Here is a 20,138-nt window from a genome sequence, read left to right as displayed (position 1 = left end):
GTCCAGTTTGTGTTTTCATTTTCAGACTTCCTCAAAAGCTGGACGCTCAGTTTAGCCGTTCACATGGCAACCGTTTTAATGACGTCAACGCGTTTCGGCGCCGCGACGTGACGTCGAAGGCATCCAGGAAGAGAGTTGCAGAAAGTGGACCAACGTTTGAACAACGTGAGTTGTGTTTCATTTTTCTAAATTTTAGTAAAGTCCAAGGAGTAGGCGTCCGCCCGAGAATATTAACAACCGCCAGATAAACGCACAGTGAAGGTGAGCAGGAACAAGTGCTGGATACATGTTAGCTTCCAGAGTTAGCTTCAGACTAGCTCCAGGAAACCGCTAGTTGTACTCAGGTTTGAAATGTGGAAAAGATTTGTTCCACTCTCTCACGAAAGTGAAGTAACTGGAATGATTTAAGTGTGTTTAAGCGCATCACCACTGCTACGGAAGCAGCAGACAATTGTGTTGACAGAAGCAGTTTGTTGTGGATGAGAATGTTCTTATATTTCAATATTAGCTGTTTCAGAGTCCAAACCAGTGTCTGTTCTGTCAGATCAGCATGTTAGCGCCTGTTTTCTTCTCTAATCAGTGTTTGTCATAGCACTCTGCATCTGCTGCTGCTCCTTAACAACCCACACTCATACTGATGCTTTCCCCTGAAATCAGGTCTGAATATGTCTCTGAATAAGTCCATGCATCCCCGGAACCGCTACAAAGACAAGCCCCCGGACTTCTCCTACCTGGCCTCCAAATACCCAGACTTCCAGCAGCACGTCCACACCAGCCTGGCAGGCAGACCTGTGTGAGTACCTGACACTGTGCACTGTGTGTGTTTACTGATTCTGCTTTCCCACAGGAGACCGTTTCAAAGTAATCTGCTTTGTAAGGTATTGATTTTTGATCTTTGATCACCGATCTCTCAACACTGTCACTAGTGAAATGTTTGTACAGGAGAATCACTCAGCAGCTCTGGTCTCCTCTGAACTGCTCATTTATTGCACATACACTATGTTGTCCTTGTCTGCATGCTTTAAAAAAGCTGCAACTTAGTTTCACATTATTTGTATTAGCAGAAATGAAAGAGTGCAGGAATTGATGTTTGGTTACTTTGCAATGTTTCTCTCCCACAGTTGGAGACTCAAATATCCAAAATATGGAGGGATAGACTAGGGTAGTGATGTAGGTGCTCAGTCAAAGCTAGGTTTCATGAAGGTCCCAAGTCTGTGGCACCAATAAAGAAATGTGTTTGTAAATAGTTTCATCTTGAAAAACTTTATCTCAACCCCATCTAACATCTCTAATTCAGACTGAGAGCCAGGACTGATGGCACGTTCATGCCAGACCAGTTGTTAGGGCTGCAGCTAACAAGTATTTTAAAAGTACAACGTTATATCTATTATTGATACAAATAATTTAAAGGGCTGCATGTTGGCTTGGTGGTTAGCACCATTGCCTCGCAGCAAGAAGGTCGCCGGTTCACGTCCTGGTGAGGACACCCGGGAGTTTACATGTTCTCCCCGTGCAGCGTGGGTTCTCTCCGGGTTCTCTGGCTTCCTCCCACAGTCCAAAAACATGTTGAGGTTAACTGGTGATTCTGAATTGTCTGTATGTGTGAATGTGAGTGTGCTTGGTTGTCTGTCTCTAAGTGTAGCCCTGTGATAGACTGGCGACCTGTCCAGGGTGTCCCCTGCCTTCGCCCTAAGTCAGCTGGGATAGACTCCAGCCCCCCCAGTGACCCTAGTGAGGATTAAGTGGTGTATAGATAATGGATGGATGGATGGATGGATGGATGGATAGATAATTGACTATTCAGATTATGAATTGCACAATTACTAAATGTCTCCTTTTTTAGCTATAAACTTTTAAACTCAGCTTGAGGAAGTTTTAGGCATTTGCTAACTAACAATAAATACAATATTGGTGTACTTTTGTAATACTCACATGTCTGTGTTTGTGTGAACTGCTGCTCCAACACTGCACTGTCCTTAAACCACCTTTGTAATATTTTGTTGAAAAGGTGAACATACACAGAGTACACTCTCATGCACACTTCAAACAACAGGCACAGAGAAAGGGCTGATAAACAGACGGAGACATTGTTGCACCGCTAATTATTACAGTCATTTTGGATTTTTTTTTTCTGTCTGTGTCAATATAAAATTAAATGTTTCTGAATGAATCATGGTCATCTGTCATGGTGGAGCTCCATGCAATAAGCCACACAGATTTTAAATGTTTGAAAGAGTGAGTACTGTTATCGGTGACAGAAGTTTACATCCACTTGTAAGGACCATGTGTATCACGGCAGTCTTGAGTTTACAGTGATTCCTGCAAACTCCTAATTTTCAGCAGTTTGTCATATTTCCAAAAGACCTATAGTATAGCTATGAAAGAAGTGAGTGTTTTTGTGACAAAGATGCCTGTGTTTCAGTCATTCTATCAGATAATTAAGAACTGGTGGAGTCACTGGAAACTCAAGACTTTCATGACATACGTGGTCTTTAGTCTTAGACTTAGACGGACTTAATTAATCCCAGAGGAAAATTCAGGTGTTACAGCAGCATGAATATCCAACAAAGGGGGTAAGCAAAGCAAAAAGACAACACAGAATATAAGGGTAGGTTATAAGATGAAGGTAAAATAAAATAAGATACAAATATAGAAAATATAATATAGAAGGAAGTCAACAAAATTTAAAAGAAAATATAAGAGAGATACAGATACAGAATATGATATAATAATACACTGCTTAGATTGAAGCATTAAAGAGTCTTATTGCTGTCGAGAAGAAAGACCTTCTGTAACGTTCCTTGGAGCAGAAGGGTTGTAACAGTCTGCTGCTGAAGCTGCTCCTCAGATTGTCCACAGTTTTATGGAGGGGGTGTGAGGTGTTGTCCATGATGACCTGCAGTTTGGTCGGCATCCTCTGCTCCACCACCTCCTCCAGGGTGACCAACTGACAGCCAACAACAGGCTGGGCTTTCATGATGAGTTTGTTTAGTCTGTTGGCGTCCTTCGCCTTGATGCCTGCGCCCCAGCACACCACAGCAAAGAAGATGCCACTCGCCACCACAGACTGATACAAGTGTATTTACTAGTGTATGTAAACTTTTGTTCATGACTGGAGATTCTTTGGACAAAGATTCCTGTATTTGCTGACATCTCAGAGTTTGCCTCTATTCGATTCTGATTACCGTAAGTTAAGCCTGCAATCGATACGAACTGATGTCATATGCCTATAACACAATTAATTCTATTCATATTAGGTCACAAAAAGCAACTAAAATATGAGATGACATTTTATATCTGAACATGTCCAGATATTTAATGACAACCAATCAATTCTTTTTAAGGAAAAAAATTGATTTGTTTTCTACATATATTTTTGATCAGTTAACTTAAAGATGACATAGCTGGATGTTTTCTTTTTTTAGTATATTTTTTGCCTTTTTATTTACAGCAGTAGAGATAGACAGTAAAGGGGGAGAAGAATGGGGAGAGACCTGCAGCAAAGGTCATGAGCGAGAGTCGAACCCACAACCGGTGCACTGGGGAATTATAGCCCTGTTCATGGGTCATCCGCTCAACTCGCTGAGCTGTAGGGGCACACAGCTGGATGTTTTCATTTTATTCATTGTACTGGGCCATTGGTCATTGAATCGATATATGGATTAGGATTGATGGATTGTTATGTCCCTCATAATTATGGTTAGAAAAACTTGACTTACAAATATGGGAGAGCCTCGCATGTTCGAAAAATATGTTGAGCTTATGTCAACCAAATTTCCTTACTCAGGGATCCAAATATTGGGCACAAAATTTTTAACCTCAGACAGCAATAGTCTTGTAGCTGTGCTGAGATTCATGACACGAACACATGGACATAACAAACATTGGAATCTCCACTGTCCATAATCATGCAATGTGACACGACAGTTGTCCAGGACCAGTGGCCAGTCTCAGTTATGTGAATAGGAGCCAATCCCTGCAGCTCTCACATAGAGTTACAATGTTGAGGTGTCCACATACTTTTGGTCATATACTGCACTTATTTACACCAATATGGCAGCTTCACTCAGTGCAGCCCAGAGGAACAGATTCAGCATCTCATGTCCCGGCTGACTCAGTCTGATGTTGATGCTGCTCATTCAGCTTCTGGCAACAGCAGGAGGAGAAGCATCACTGGACAAATGATTAATGGGCTAGACATCAAAAGCTTTTTTTCTTGTTTCTCTCCAGCCTCTCATGCTGCTCTGTTTCTGCGCTAGTGAGACTTCACAAAGTGTGTATGAGTAGCAATTTAAATCGAAATCACAATTTAGCTGGATATAGGTTAGTGTGTCAGTCAAAAAGTGGCAATGAGCTTCCTGTGTTTCAGTCGAACCGGACACAAATTAAATGAATGCCTTTGTGTGTAGTGTGTATATGTGTGTGTGTGTGTCTGTCTCTCCCAGCAAGATGCTGCTTAGAAATGTGAAAGTCCAGGCAGGAGAACAAAGGAAGAATATGTCTGGTGGGATTAGTGGTGTTGACGTCAAACAGTGTGAGCTCATGATTGCTGCTGTGGGAAAGATACCAGAGCAGCTCTCCATCTCCTACTCGTCTGTCTTTATTCTCTGTGTATGTGCAGGTGTTGGAACTGGAAGCTGTGGTTTGCACACAGAATTTGTCCTGTGTCCTCTGTGGGTCACCTCTCACTGTCATACACCTGTTTGAAGTTTAATGCTTAGACCTAAATAATAACGTTCAGGTGAATCGAGGTGGATATTTGTGATTCTACTTCATTTTTACATAATTTAACCCTCATAAAGAAAACATGTTGATGAGTAGCAGAAGATGTTGGAGGAAGATATTTAAATCCATGTTAGTACAGCTTTGAAATGGGTGGATGGATAAACTGGGAATGATTTTAATGTTGTTAATATGTCGTTAGAGTATTTGGACAGTGTTACAGCAGGAAAAGCACAGGTGTAACTAGTAACCATTTATTGTTAAAGGCTACATTTCATCCAGATGTGTGCTGCTGTTTAGCATTTTCGTTCACTCACTGAGAAGCGACACTTGAACAAAACCATAGCTAATGTTGGTAGTCACACCTTTGTTGTGTCTGCAGTTTGTAAACATAAACAGCAGTTACAGTTTGAAGTATTTCCTTGGGTATTAGAAGAATTTAGTTTTGTGAAGAATGAATTTAGCCACATTTTTGTTAATAAGTTAATTGCTACACTTAATACAAAATTAAGTGTCAGTTGTTCTATTTTGACTTCTTAAGTGTTAGCATAGCCATTTACTATTTATTTGAGGACGACATGTCACTGTGCTCCATTTATTTTAATTTCTTTTGAAATGTATTAAAACCGTCCACTAAAACAAAGACAAAAGACAAAAACACGGTGACAGTGACTGTGGGAATTGACAGTTATTGTCGGCCTTGTGTCCTCCTCCTTTGTTTGCGCTGTGTGAAACAGGTAGCCGTCTGCTCGGTTAGGAAATCACTTGTTATTGTCTGTGTTATGCAGATGAATGCGGACGTGGTGTCGCTGCAGCGAGGCCGAACATCTGTGCACGACTGCGAACATATTGGTGTGGGCTGCTCTTTTGTGGTTGTGAGGTGGCCAGTCAATCATCTTATAGCGGGCCGAGCCTGCGTGTGTGGGCACGCCGTGAAACCCCACTTGATGCGAGTCTGTGACAGGTGTTAATTATCAGTTTGTAGCGTCTCTGTGTCTGTCTGTGGTTCCCTGACAGACAGACAGACAGACAGACAGACAGACAGACAGACAGACAGATGACAAACAATAGGCTGGCAGTGTTTGGGTTCGACGCTCAGCATGGAAGCTGAATTTAGACAATCAGAGAACGTGACAACTTGGTAGGAATGTGTGTGAGTTTTATGACAACAGGAACATGTGAGTAGACACTAAAATATCGCAGTGGTCTGTAGAAGTAGTGCCAATATCAAAGCTGGAGTTCCCTGTTCCAAGCCTGCAGCTACCAGCTACTTTCTCTGCATGTTTGTCGAGTTAGTGCTTACATTAGACATTTCTGTTAGTTAGCTGACAGTTCTTATCAGTGCTAAATCATTTACTAACTCAAAGGTCTGATTTTTATTAGAGGTCGGATGTCTTGTATGGTTGGTGATAAGAAAATAACATTTCATCAACTGATATGTAACTTTATAGCAACATACGTTCAAGGTAAAGACAGTAAAAATCATCATAATACAATCGAGCTTAATAGGAGGAATTGGACTGTTTGTCTGCAATCAGTTGCATCAGTGTGACCCCTGAACTCTGATTCATGATCACACCACAAACGCTGCATCTCTTGTGATTGGGCCAGCAGCAAAATGAGCCGGACACAGTTAGTCCGCATTTATTGCTGACGCAAAAATATTCTTGCATTTACATTCGTTGTAGAAACTATGTAGTGGAGAAATGAGACACATTCTGTTTCTGCAATTTAGGGGATTTTTGCAAATTCTCTGGTGCCATGTTAATGTGATATATGAGTTATAGTTCCCGAGATACTGTTGTTCTACCAGAGCCTCAAAAATGTGCGAAAAGTGGGCAATTAGAAAAGAAAAAGAAAATAATAATCTCGAAATGTGTTTGATACGTTTAGCTAAAATTTCACAAATATCAATCCATAATTTTTGTACCATAAAGATTTTAAATATATATTTTGGGGGGAATTTTTGCCTTTATATAGAGCAGTAGAGAAAGACAGGAAAAGAATGGGGAAAGACTGGCAGCAAAGTGTCTTGAGCGGGAGTTGAACCCACGACCGCTGCATCAGAGAACTATAGCCCATGTTCATGAGTCATCCGCTCAACTAGCTGAGCTATAGGGACACCCATACCATAACGATTGTAATCAAATCAGAGGTGGTTGAGGAGAAACTGTTCTAAAAATGAAATTATTTGATATGAAATGATCCTATGAACGTATGTTATGTATATACAGTATGTTATGGAACACCATCTTATCATTGTTTATGTCACCATAACACACATTAACTAAATGCTCTGATTGTGAAGCAGAAGTGGCTGTTTGTAAGCGATTGCCAACTACAAAGTATTTTTTAGAATATGCAACGTACTTAACTTTTTCCAAAATATTCTAGGCAAATGGTTGAACCTTGAACGTTGATCAGACGCTGAGTGAAAACAGGACCACAGGCCAGAGTCTGTTGCCAGTTCGCTCTGTTCGCCTGCAGCGTTAACGGATGTCCAGGATTTGCGTCTGACTTTGTGTGCGGTAGCAGCTCTGGTTAGTCGTCTGCAGAAATTTGGCTCTTCCTCCCCCGTCAGCCTGTCGTTCCATCAGTGGAGGGATTAGCGTGGTTTTGTATTTTTCAATGAATTCATCTAGTGGGTTTTTAAGTATTTAAGCAGTGAGTTGGGGGATGAGAGTAATCTTGGGGAGACACTCACTCAATCCTCGGGGGAGATAGGACTCCCCTCATTTAGGGATCGTCAGTGGGGAGGACTGATAGCAGCGGGCAGAGCTCAGACCAGAGGCAGCGGCAGAAATATGGTGGAGTTGATTGGAAATGAAGTGAGGAACTAGATAAACCTCAAAAATAGTCTCAGTGTTTGTTTCAGTTTTTGGGGAATGGGAAGGGGGGCTTCGATCAGGCAGATAGAGGATTAGGAGGCGTGAATGGTTATTAAAAATGCAACAGCCCCAGTGACATTTAATTTAAAAATGTTCAATTTTCCCACCAGTTTTGTTCAGAGATGTATTATTGAACATGTTCTTGGCAATAGAGGAAAAATGAACAGATAATTAAGACCTCTGATGATTTTAAATAGATAAATGTAAAGCTACAATGGTCGGTAGAAATGTTGTTACCGTACTGATTTTTTTTCCCTGTCCTATCAGAGGGATGAAAAGGAAACTTGCCACCTTTGAAAGGACATTTTCTTTTCTTTTTTTTTTTGTACATATTTTACCTACTAAGTCTGCTGCAAAGCGTCCTGTGCCCCACTCTTAATGTTCAAGATTTACTTTCGCTTCTCTTGGTTTTGATGGGTTAAAAACAAAAAAGACCACACATCTGCACCGACTGCACATTTTATACATTTCAGATCACTAGTGCTGCTCTTTAAAGTAAATATTCTGTAACGCTGTTGGCTTTTAAAATATGTTTAGTCGTTTGGTCAAGTATTTGTTTTATACTTGAGTACAAATGAACCTAAACTCCTGCTTTTTTCCTCCAATTCGTCCTTCCATCATTTTATATTGTATGTTCTCTTTTAAAGATGGATTCTGGGATTCTGGAGAAATAAATGTAGCTCGCTAGCATATTAGGATAATTAACAAGTATCACATTGACCATCCTTTTCGCTCTCACAGACCCCTCTCGCACAATTATAAACATGCTCAGGCCACACTGGAGCTGTGTGGGTTGGTGCTATAATGATGCCTAAATGTTTCGATACAGATACCGAAACGACACCTCAGCAAATACCTGAAACATCAAGAAATTATGCCATTACATAGGACAGATCATTGAACTTATTTTTTAAAATAATTAAGATATTTTTTAAAATGTCAATGTAAGGCAGTAGAGGATGTGAAAAAAGCTATAAAGCACCAGGAGTGAATTCTATACATATTAATATCCAACCACACAGAACAACTCTTCATTAAGCTCTTTTTTTTTTCTCTTTCCAGTCTCTCTACCGTCACATGTCAGACTAGTGCTCATTAAAGGGTCAATCCTTGCAGAGGAAAGCGTTAGCAGTACTTCAGTTCACATTTTAATCTCCCATTTTCACACTTCCTGCTAGAATTCATCATTATAAACGCTGTTGATCTGCATACTGTGAACGCATCATTTTTAGAAGCTATTGCATTATTTTGTGAGCTATTGCAGAGTTAATGGTCCCAGTGTGAACCCTGTTTACTGACAGAGATGTTTTCCATATTGGTTTGTTAGCTAAAAAGATAAAGCAAGTTGAACTGCTGTCATTGTTCTTTGCTAATTACCTCGTCAGTGACTGTGGAAAAAATGTTTCTGTCTTACAAAATGAAAAGTCTCATTTGTTTGACGTATACTTGAGTGCACGATGCAGTTGTGATATTAATTGTATTTACTAACCAGCTTCCCTTTAAATTCTTTGTACATGTTGACTAGATGCTTTACTTTGCATAGCTTTAAAACATATTGTAGTGTCTTTGAGCAAAGTAGTTCCATATTTTGCTTTATGCGTCTGCCTTATCCACTGTGGACGGTCGGTATCGGCACTTGGATTTGCAGTCATGTCTTCGGCGCATTAAGGCTGCCAGAGAGAAAAAAGTGGTTTACTCACCTACTTTGCTTACAGGTAGTAGAAGCAAAATCTTGTAAACAGGCACATTGCCCCGCTGTCGCACATTAACGCTAGTCTAAGCTGCTCTTAGATCGATAAAAGTATCAGTGGTAATAAAACTGGATTTAGTATAAAGAAGAAGGAACAAACAATACGTTGTCCATCTACAACAACAAAAAAAGGAGAGAAGTCTTCAGGAAATGTTTTCAATAGAGAAAGTTGTTATTATGCTTTAATGTCAGCTGGTTTCGGCCATGTTTTACACTGTAGGGAGACAATGAAAGACATGGAAACAGTTGATTAGAGATGTGAGTTAAATGGTAGCTTAATCTTAAAAAGGTGTTTTCTTCACCCATTGTGGACAATAAGTCTTTCTAGAAAACCAGCTCAAATGAGTGCAAAAACTTTCTGCGAAATTGCCATTTGGGATACTTCAAAATGCGCATAAAAATATGTTACAGACTCACGGCTGCTTTTAGTGTAATTGGTCTTTGCTTTTGGGATCCTAATTGTCATCTCGTTCAGCATCAGCATATCTGCGGATTTGCAAAATGAGCTCAGAAATATTCACAGCTAGTTTACCTTTAAATTCATGGTGTGCTTTAAGTGATGCTCTCCTTGCTGCTGTTGCGAATGCTTGATGTGTGCACAAAAAAAAAAAAAAACACCTGACATGAGAGAAGTTGCTGCTAATCAGCACAAAATATTTCCCAGCGCACTCACAGTGAAGTAGATGTACCTTGAAGGTCACCTCTCTGTGGACAGAGATTGAAAGCGAGTGTGCTTTCATGCTGATCATGTAGCGTAGCGGTGAGAGCGAGCTGTTTGTCTCAGCAGTAAACTCACCTTTAATGATGTTGTCCTCTTCATCCATGTGAGCCAAGAACTTTTCTGCTTTTCAGCACTTAGATCTGAATTTATTTCTTCACCTCTGCAGACGCTGCCGCTCCTTCTCACCTGGTTCGCTTGGATTTTACCTGAGCCGACTTCTTTCCCTCCGTCTCTCTAGTGTTGCTACAGTAACTCATACTCACAACTTTTCCGCTCAGGTTTGTCCCATACTGTATCCCGTCGGCCATGTTAATGGCGTAAGCACGCAGCGGTGAACCTACGTGGCAGCACAAGCGTAAATCGCGGGCACGCTCACGCTCCTCCTGGCATCAGCCATTGCTCCAGCGTGGCCAGATTTGCGTGCTCTCCTCATCTGTTCAGTAGGTGGGGTTGCCATGGAGATGTGCCATTCGCAGTGCTGCTGATGGGAGTGATCGGTCTGCATTGCACGCACACACAAACGCGCGCGCACACACACACACACATACGAGGGCTAAAAATAGAGGGCTGGCCTGAACAGCCTCCCTCTCTGAATATTGATCCTTATCTAATGATGCCTCTGAGGAGAAATGAAAGAGGGCAGAATATCTGAGCGCGGGGCAGACGAGAGAGGCCGGCTTTCATTTTGGGGAAGTGTGAATGTTATGCTGATGTATCACTTCTCCCTCATTAGCCCGATTTCTCCCCAAAGCTCGGACCATTTTTAAAGTGCAAATCTGTTCTCTGATTCGTCTTCTGCAGTCGTGTCGTAGATCCTCAGAGGAGCTGGGTGTTGGTTTTGTGTGAGAGGTCAGCAGCTGTTGAAACTGGACCATTAACCTTATATGTTCATTAGGTGAAAGACACTGGGTAAGATTGATGTGGGACCGTGCAGGTAAATTGCTTCTCATTTGGGGTCGTTTGTCTTTGCTATCGCTCCGGAGTGAAGATGCACCGCGTAGAATCACCTCAGCAGTGAGGCAGGTTTGTCATCTGCTTTGCTCTCAGTCTTGCTTATGAATTGAGAATTAGATAAATTGGGATCACCTTGCTTTGTGATCACCTCCTGCTTTTATCAAACAGCTGACTATAGAGAGATGACAAGAAAGGTCCTCAAACAAAAGCAAACCGAGGACGCTGTGCCTCGTTTTCATCACCATCAGGGTCACTTTCGCATCTCTTGTTCAGTTCAATTGGTCAGACTAAGGATAAAGTTATATATTCCCTTAAAATACACGGAGTAAACCAGAAGCACAATACACATTTGTCTGCATTTAATTTCTACTCTCTCATTGATCTGGGAAAACTCTCACTCTTATGCCCTGATTGTGTTTTAATGGCAAAAATCACGTGTGAAATCACAGAATCTGTGATCGGTCTTTGTTTTGTCACCAGAAACCATGAACTGCTACTTACATGCTCCAGAGCTGCTGTGTATCCTCTTCACTACAGGAGGTGACAGCCACATCTCCGCACAGCAACCCAGATGCTGAAAAATGCAACTTTTGTTAAAGATATCAGTACAATAAGATAAGCCTGTTTGGCTCTTTTGGTGAATGGTGTCAAAGATCTGTAAGGAGTATCTTAACATTTGCTGTGAAACAGAGTAAATGTGTGGGCAGTCCAGACAGCCACAAATTTTAGGCTGCACACAGATGTCTGCAGAGGGGTTTGCATAGATGATGGAATTTACATTACACACGACCATGTGGACATAGAAGAGCATGTATTGATCTTGAGTGTTCCTCCAAAACAAGTTAACCCTCACGCTGCTTTGCAGGGGCACCATCGTTACATCCTAAGTCAATTTGGATTGATTCAATTTTTTTTTTCTCATTTATTTGTTCCCCCCCATAACAGAATTATAATGAGCACAGTCAGACCATTCCCCAGCACTGACACTGTGCTATGGACTGTGCTATGGAGAATGGTGTTTCCCAATAACATTACAGTTTTTGACACAGAACGTCCAGTGAAAAGTGGGACCTGGCTCAACTTATGCTATAACACAACATGCTATCATCCTGTAAAACAGCGGTCTCCACACTTTTTTGCACCACAGACCAGTTTAAAACGACACAGTGTTCTACAGATCAGTCATTGTGAACATAACAAACAATAATCTTTTTTTTTCTATTAAAAAATGTCGTAAAAGAATAAAGTTACTTTTTATTGCTATATATGTGTTTTCTTTTTCTTTTGTCTTGGCATCGAGTCTTTCCCTCTTTTCAAATAAGCTCTCTGGAGATGTTTGTATTTTTATTCATCTGGGCAGCAGTTAGATTGACGGCTCCCTTTAACGGGCGGGCACAAAAACTGACCGAGAAAGAAGCACAGATGGATGTGACGGGAGGACGATCTAGTAATTTTTCAAAATAAAACACCCTACAGACACCGCCGGAAATAAAAAAAGAAAAAAACAACAAAAAAACATTGTTATTCTTTCTGTACAGTCCTGTACCAAATGACCCACGGCCCAGTACCGGTCCACGGCCCAGTGGTTGGGGACCGCTGCTGTACAGCACTGCATTGACCTGTCAGTTATGACCATGCGCAGTCCAGGTAGATAGACTTGTACTGGCATTCCAAAGCATAAAATTGTTGCTGCCATGATAACTACTGAGTAAAGTCTGCCCTGATAATATAATAAACTATAGTTTTGTGGTTTGACCTCTGAAACTTCTAAATCCTTTCTGGATTCCACGTCTCTCTGTTTTGTGCGGCACCACGGCCTCTTGAAAGCAGTGGTCTGAACACTCATTTAAATTACGCCGTTGGAGTTTTCCTGCTCTTCACACAGGCCTGTAAGACAGCAGAACTGTTGTTGTGAAGACCAGCTGAACACAGAGTAAGCAACACATTTGAACTGTTTATGTGTAATTGATTTGTGAAAAGAAAACCGCAAATAAAAATAAAATCAGAGCTCGACTGCTTGGGCTGTGGGTGCGTCTCCACCAGCAGTAGATGTTTTTCTTCTACCGGAATACGCTCACACTGAACTTGTGAGGTGCCAGACGCTCCCGTCACCAGGATGTGTCTAATTGCATCTGCCAAGGTGTGAAAGCGCTCTGCAAAGCTTTAATTATACCTATCTCGCCCACTCGTTTTGTCTGCCGCGCTCGTGCCTGCCTGCGTGACAGCTGAAATCATTAAACATGTCGAGAGGCGAAGACGGGAGAGTCGAACAAATGGGACTGAGAGTTGGGAGTAAAAAGTGGGAGGTCTGAGTTGTGTTGGAAACGTGAAATTCATTGTCATCAGCAGGGGATTGTGAATTGATGGGCTGCTTATCTGCTTATTGTCCCTCATGAGTGTGTGCGTGTATATTTTAGTGTGTGTTGTGTGTAATGTGAAGTGATGGGGCTCAGTGCAGAGAGCTGGAGGAGCAAAAGGTTAATGAAGTGCTGCATTAAGAGCAGTTTGTTAAATTGCTGTCAGGTGGCCTCAGTGCTAAAACAGGAAGATCAGCAAGTCACTAAATTGAATTTGTCCTTACATTGAAATTTCTGCTCAGTATTTATGTGGCTTTGGTCAGCACCCCCATTCGCAATAACTGTGTTCTATACAAGCTAAAAGCTGAGAGCTGGAAACATGTCAACATCTGTAGTCGGAGGTCAGGAGCAGTCGGCCATCTTTAAACCGTGAGATTTACATTAACAGCACTTGATTAGAGGATGAAACACAGAGGAAGGGTAGAAATATTTTCCGATCTGACTCAGTCAACTTTAGCTTAAGGGCTGGATATTGCTTTAGACAATTTTATATCATGTTACCTTACGTTGGAATTTTATTGTTTTTACTTTTTTTATTTAATCATAAACTGTCTGATCAGGAAAACAGAGTTACACTGAAGACTCTGCATTCAAAGCCAACGTTTGGTCTCTGACAAAGTGTTGAACTACCGTTATGAATGAAAACCGTAATGAAATTTGATACCTTACCATATCCATCATAGTTTGCAGACATTGTCCTTACGTTAAACTTTGATCCTTGATACTTACCGCAGTTGTAGACACACACGCATTTTTGTTATTTGTTATTTTTGCGTAAAACCTGTGTTTCTTATCCAGTTGGAGTCAGTGTTAACAACAAGTGTTGCCTTTATGTCAGGTTCTATCGCTGTTATTGGTACATACAAAGCCATCACAACAGATGAAATAAAACCCAGGTCTGAATTTTCATTTTAACTGTAACCAAAAAACAGTTTAGATGTAGCTAGTAATAGTAGAGTTTTTTCTCTTTTCTCTACAGCTGCTGTGGTCATTTACAAATTATTAAAATGCATTCCTCATTCAATCTCATTTGTTTTTCCTCTAGTGTGAACTTCAGAGAGCCGGAGGCGGTGCGAGCGCTCACCTGCACCCTGTTGAAGGAGGACTTTGGTTTGACCATCGAGATCCCTTTGGAGCGCCTCATACCCACCGTCCCCCTGCGCCTCAACTACATCCACTGGGTGGAGGACCTCATTGATGGCCAAAAGCAGCCACGCAGGGGCATTGACATTGGTACCAGTACTACTTCCCGTACATCTTAGTGTGGTGGGGCTGCTTTAGAAGAATCGAGCTGACATTAATTAGTGTTCAGTCCTGGCTTCAGCGATCTCTTCTCATACCTTGTTAAAATACCTTTTTGATGACTCGTAATACTGGTGGTAATATATAAACTTTGCAGTTAATAGTTGAATCGATTAAAAAATATTAACCATTAAGGTAAAAGATGAGGGACATGCATGTCAGAAAATGCGTTGTAGATTACCTGTACCTGAGATTCTTACAGTATAATGAGATGGGAGGTTGCAGCTCGTTTACTGTGTTTCATACAGGAGCTACCTGAGGAAGAGATAACTCGGACTCCGTGTTAGCATGCACAAAGAACCATGGGAATGCTGTTGTCCAAATCCAAATTGGTAAATTCGGAATTGTGTGATCATTTCACTAGTGTTGAGTTTAAATTTTGATTGTTGCTGATGACTGTGGTGGTTTCTGGTGTTTGTGTGGCTGATAGCATTTGGAGAGATTGACAGTCGTCCTCAAATGTATTCATACCCTCCCATTAAAGAAGGAAAATAACAGCTGCCACTGAAATAAGTTGAATTTGACAAAATTAATAATAAATAAAAATGACATGAAAATCATGACATTGCTTTTGAATTGTGGTTCAACTGAAATATTAAAAAAACAAGCAAACAAGCATGATGGGACCCGTAAACTAATATTTTGTTGAAAAACCCTTTGAGTCAATCACTGCAATCAAGTGTTTTCTGTAACTCTCAATCAGACTCCTGCACCTGTTGACAGGTGTTTAGATTTTGTCCCACTGCTCATCAGCAAAGTGCTCTAATTTTTTTTAAAACCACAATTCAAAAGCAATGTCTTATTTCACTAAATTAGAATTTAGCAAGTTTTTATTTAGTATTACTTTTTCAGTTTCTATTTATTTGAGTGACTATTGTGATTTTTGCCTTTTCTTTAATGGAAGAGTATGAATACATCTGAGGACGACTGTACTTAGCAATGGACCACCATGACAGGCTTCTGTAGCAGTTAATGGACCCCAGCAGCATTCCTGCAGCCATGCAATACATTGGGCTGCACCATAGTCCCATTTTTGCTTTTTCTTTCACATTTAACATTTTTCAAATTGGATTTGGGTGCAGTTGACATCTTAAGTTTGTTGCACTTGTTCTTGCTGTCAGTGAACTGCAACAAGTTTCATATGACTGTGTTCACATCTGCAGTGGTAATTCACATGATGTGTAAATTGACTTTGCTGTGAAAAATAGTGCACTTTCCCTTTAAAAACGATGTTATTGACACCTTTTAACATAAAATAACAGACAGTTTCATAAGTCACACTGCTGATTAGTTCTTTTGCGGATTTAAATGTTCACTTGGCTACCCTTGTTTATACTTGTTGTGGCTGCATGCAGCTCAGAGCGCCTCATGAAATGTCAGTCGATGCTCCCAGCACACGAGCCCAGTCATTCCCAGCGTTTCCAGCATTTACAGCCAAACCTCCATCTACATGTCAGTACTTGTTGCCATTCTGTCGATCAGAGAAAATGTTATTCGTCTTTGCGTGTGCGCTGACTGAGCCTGCAGGTATCTGCGTGTCTGCAGGGCCTCAGGTCGCTGATTGGTGACCCCGAACCTTTTTGTAAGCAGACGGAAGCTGTCTGCTCGCTGATGGATCACCACTGGGCTTTTTCTTTTACTAACCAATACCATCTCTGAGCCTGGACTGAATTATGCAGCTTTGGACCTTGTTAGATGTGAATGATTTAATAAAAGCTGCTGGAACAGACATTTATTGTCCATTATGGCCACTAAGTCAAGGATAATTCTTCAAAAACACATCATGTCACGTTTTTGGCCATCCTTCCATCCTTAAGTTACTTACTTTAAACAACACAGCAGCACATTTCCATTTTGTTCAATGACAGCTATACCCATCACCATCGAGAATTCATCAATGTCAAGCTGTGTGTTTCCTCAGGCACCGGGGCGTCGTGTATTTACCCCCTGCTGGGAGCCACAATGAACGGCTGGTACTTCCTCGCCACAGAGGTGGATGACATCTGCTTTGATTACGCTACGAAAAATGTGGAGCAGAACAATCTGTCTGACCTGGTTAAAGGTTAGTGTGATTTACTCACCCTGAAGAACAATTTGTCTCAAGACATTAGATGACCACATTCAGGGAGATTTACCAGATCATGTCTGACCTCCAGCCACTAACTAACCACTATGGGATAACGGTGATTGATAAAATATAGAGTAACCGTAGAAGTAGCTAATATTAGCCACCATACGCTGTGAGTCATATCTGACCTAGTAAGACCGTAGTCGGCTTCATGTCCCTGTGTTGGAGTCATTTTGCTTTAGAGTTGTCATAAATGCAATATCTCAGGAATGCCTTCGGGGAGCTATATTTCTATTTGGCACAGACATTCCCCTTGGGTTTTGGACAAAAATAAACTGATAAGATTTTGATGGTTACCCTCTGAACCCAGAGTAGTTTCTGGGTGTTTTTTTTTTTTTTTTTGTGGGCTGTGTTCTGTGAGCTCATTTTTTCACTGCTATATAAAGTCCTGCACGTCTGTGGAAACAATACAACCATGGCTACAAGTGAAGAGAATCAGAAATGCGTTTTGTGCATTATTGCAATGTTGTAATGCCATAAATCATAAAAAAAAAAATCATACACTTTTTAATGTCATAATACTATTTCCTATCTGCTCTGTGTAAACATAGCCCAGCACAGCTCTGCCCAGGTCAGCTAAAACATCCCGGAATTTTTGGAAATGTGACTGTTGAATGGCCAGGGATGGCAAAAATGTTTTTGATTACAGAATTTATTTACAGCAAATTGTTTGGAATCCTTTTTTTTAAAAAAAAAAAAAGCTATTAAATAAACAAGTAAAATAAAGTGATTTTGATGAAATATAAGAAATTTGAGCTTAGATTGGGTTAATTTTCCAAACAAAACCAAAATGAAATTCACGGAGTGTCAGAAAGAAGAAAATCTAACAATTCTTTTAAATGATTCAATTCATAATAATTGTAATCTTGGACATGCAAAAAGCAAAAACATGTTTTTTAAACCTGCTGGTTGTAGGGTTCAGACGGTTAAAGGTTTCTGTGACTCCATAAAACATGTTTTTACCACAACTCAAGAATTTATTAGAAATTAGTTTTTTTTTTTAAAATTTTACGCAAATATGTTCTAAGATAAAATGATTCAGTAGCTGCATTTTATACGCTCACCTTGAAACTGTAGATCTCTAACTCTAGATCTACTGTAGGAATGCATGATGATTTTGGCATCACAAATTGTGTCGGTTGATAAAAGCTTAAAAATGAAAGGGTGGAATCGGGCCAAAGATGATTATTGGTAGGCATATAATGTTTTTTTTGGCTAAACTTTGCAGGGTTTTTTTTGTAAATGCTACATAAAAGAAATATGTTTCACATTTTTTCATTGTTTCACTTCAGTTTTCACAAATTGAAGTGATTTTATTTTTTTTCCCCAGCGATCTTGTACATTTAAAGTACATTATATTTTATGTCTCCACCTGGCAGTAGCCCATCATGAGAGCAGCCATAATGACATGTTAATTCACTACAGGAGAGACATGATGTTCTCGGCAATGATGTGGAAAAATATGTACATATATTGGTATCAGAAATTGGCCAAAATGAGATGGAAAATATTGCCAAATCCAATATCATGCATCCCTAATCTTCTGTTCTGCCGGCTAGAAGATGTGTGTGAAGCATCAGTGTTTTAGAATTTGTAGCTTCTTTGCAGCAAAATCCACATCTGAAGCATCATCTACTGTCTTTTCTACAAGCTTTACTCGCCAAACATTTGAACACATACAAGAAGTCTGACTGTGTTTTTTGTTTCTCATAATGAATTTACACTTGAAAGTCTTTACTACATATATTATATGAATGTGGACAGACATGGATGTTTGCCTGCAGCTTGACTGGTTGACAGAAGCAGTAATTCTAGTTTGGTCATGGATTCATGCTGTAGGAAGATGATTGGAGTATTTCATAATAAAAGTTTCATTATCCCTCTTTAAGGCCTCAGTATAATTTGTGACAGGATCTAACACAATCAGGGTTTCAGTCGCTGTGACTGGACTACAGCTAAGCTGATAGTTAATTCAATTTTCAAGTAAACATGGTAGATATGTTTCTGCTTCTTAATCATGAGGATTTTCTCTTTGTTCTCTTTGTCTGATGTGATAGTAAATGATCTGACACCAGCATTTTCAGGCTGAGGAACGTTATGCAGGGCATTTTATTTAGTCTTATTGATTTTATGATTTGTAACAATCAGGAAACTGAAAGCTGTCATTTGTAGCCTTACACCATATGGTCTGTTTGAGGTATTTCAAATAGTTTGTTTTGAATTCTAGAGCTACAAAACAGAAAAACTGCAAGTGGTTTGTAGGTGTAAAGAATCACTGTAAGGATTTCTTATCCAGCCATAATTGTAACAGAGCCAGTCTTTGGTCTGCAAAGCTCTGAACTGGCCATTGTGAATGTATCACACAGTCTTGTAACCTAAAACATCCAGCTTACAAATGTTCGTCTCACTTTAAGTGTTTTTTTGGCCTCTTCCAGTCGTCAAAGTCCCACAGAAGACTTTACTGATGGACGCCTTAAAAGAAGAGACTGAAATAGTGTACGACTTCTGCATGTGCAACCCTCCTTTTTTTGCCAACCAGCTGGAAGCGAAGGTCAGTGTTTCCGTGGTTTTGACATTTTAAATGTTAAACAGCGTCCCGTCCTGAACCTTGAAGGTTCAGAGGTCAGTGCGTGAGGGATTTGACTCTGGCCGGAGCAGCTCCAACATTAAACTCTGTTTGTTTACACGATAGTAACAGGCTTCTAATAGGATTTTATCCTAATCTCTGTCTGTCTTGTTGCTCTCTCCAGGGGGTAAACTCCAGGAACTCACGGCGACCTCCTCCCAGTTCAGTGAACACGGGCGGGGTGACGGAGATCATGGCTGAGGGCGGGGAACTGGAGTTTGTCAAGAGGATCATTCATGACAGCCTGCAACTTAAAAAGCGACTGCGGTGAGGAAAAGAGAACTTGGTTGCAGCTGTACTTTTTTTGTGTGTAGAACTGCTTCTCAACCGCATAAACTTCAGGACCACACAGCGACATATTTAAATTCACACATGGATGTAGAGAGCTGCAGTTTTGTTGGTTCTGAAGAGGCTTGGAGAGGTTTAAATGGCCACTAAGTGCACAAGTGAAGGGGAGACACCGAGAGATGAAATGGGCAGATGGGCTGCTGCACATTGATGGAGCTGTCACCCACAGTTGCCTTAATGATTTTGGCACACACTCGCCCTGTGCAGTATCCGGGAGCCCACAGGGAACAGCTGTGTTTGGGTGGATGAGTGGGGGAGTCTCCGGCGGCCATCACTTCACCCTCCCCCGTTACCGGGACTGTCACTGGGGCAGCCGAGTGAGACCCGGGTGAAGGGAGCTGC

The 20,138-nt window shown here is 40.8% G+C and overlaps 1 protein-coding gene across 1 annotated transcript in view; it reads left to right on the top strand.

Moving 5' to 3' along the window:
• Positions 1–210: 210 nt before the first annotated feature.
• mettl16 (methyltransferase 16, N6-methyladenosine) overlaps positions 211–20,138 on the top strand; it is a 32,700-nt gene continuing 12,772 nt past the window's right edge. The window contains exons 1-6 of the mRNA XM_008299896.1: positions 211–261; positions 658–793; positions 14,438–14,625; positions 16,616–16,756; positions 19,258–19,373; positions 19,573–19,715. Coding sequence (XP_008298118.1) covers positions 666–793; positions 14,438–14,625; positions 16,616–16,756; positions 19,258–19,373; positions 19,573–19,715 — 716 coding nt within the window. The 5' untranslated portion in view covers positions 211–261; positions 658–665. The remainder of the gene's footprint in view (positions 262–657; positions 794–14,437; positions 14,626–16,615; positions 16,757–19,257; positions 19,374–19,572; positions 19,716–20,138) is intronic.

Source organism: Stegastes partitus, unplaced genomic scaffold (assembly GCF_000690725.1).
Source record: "Stegastes partitus isolate 25-593 unplaced genomic scaffold, Stegastes_partitus-1.0.2 Scaffold1478, whole genome shotgun sequence".
Classification (NCBI taxonomy): Eukaryota; Metazoa; Chordata; class Actinopteri; family Pomacentridae; genus Stegastes; species Stegastes partitus.
The sequence above is the reverse complement of the archived record's forward strand: the minus strand, read 5'-3'. Positions and strand labels throughout refer to the sequence as shown.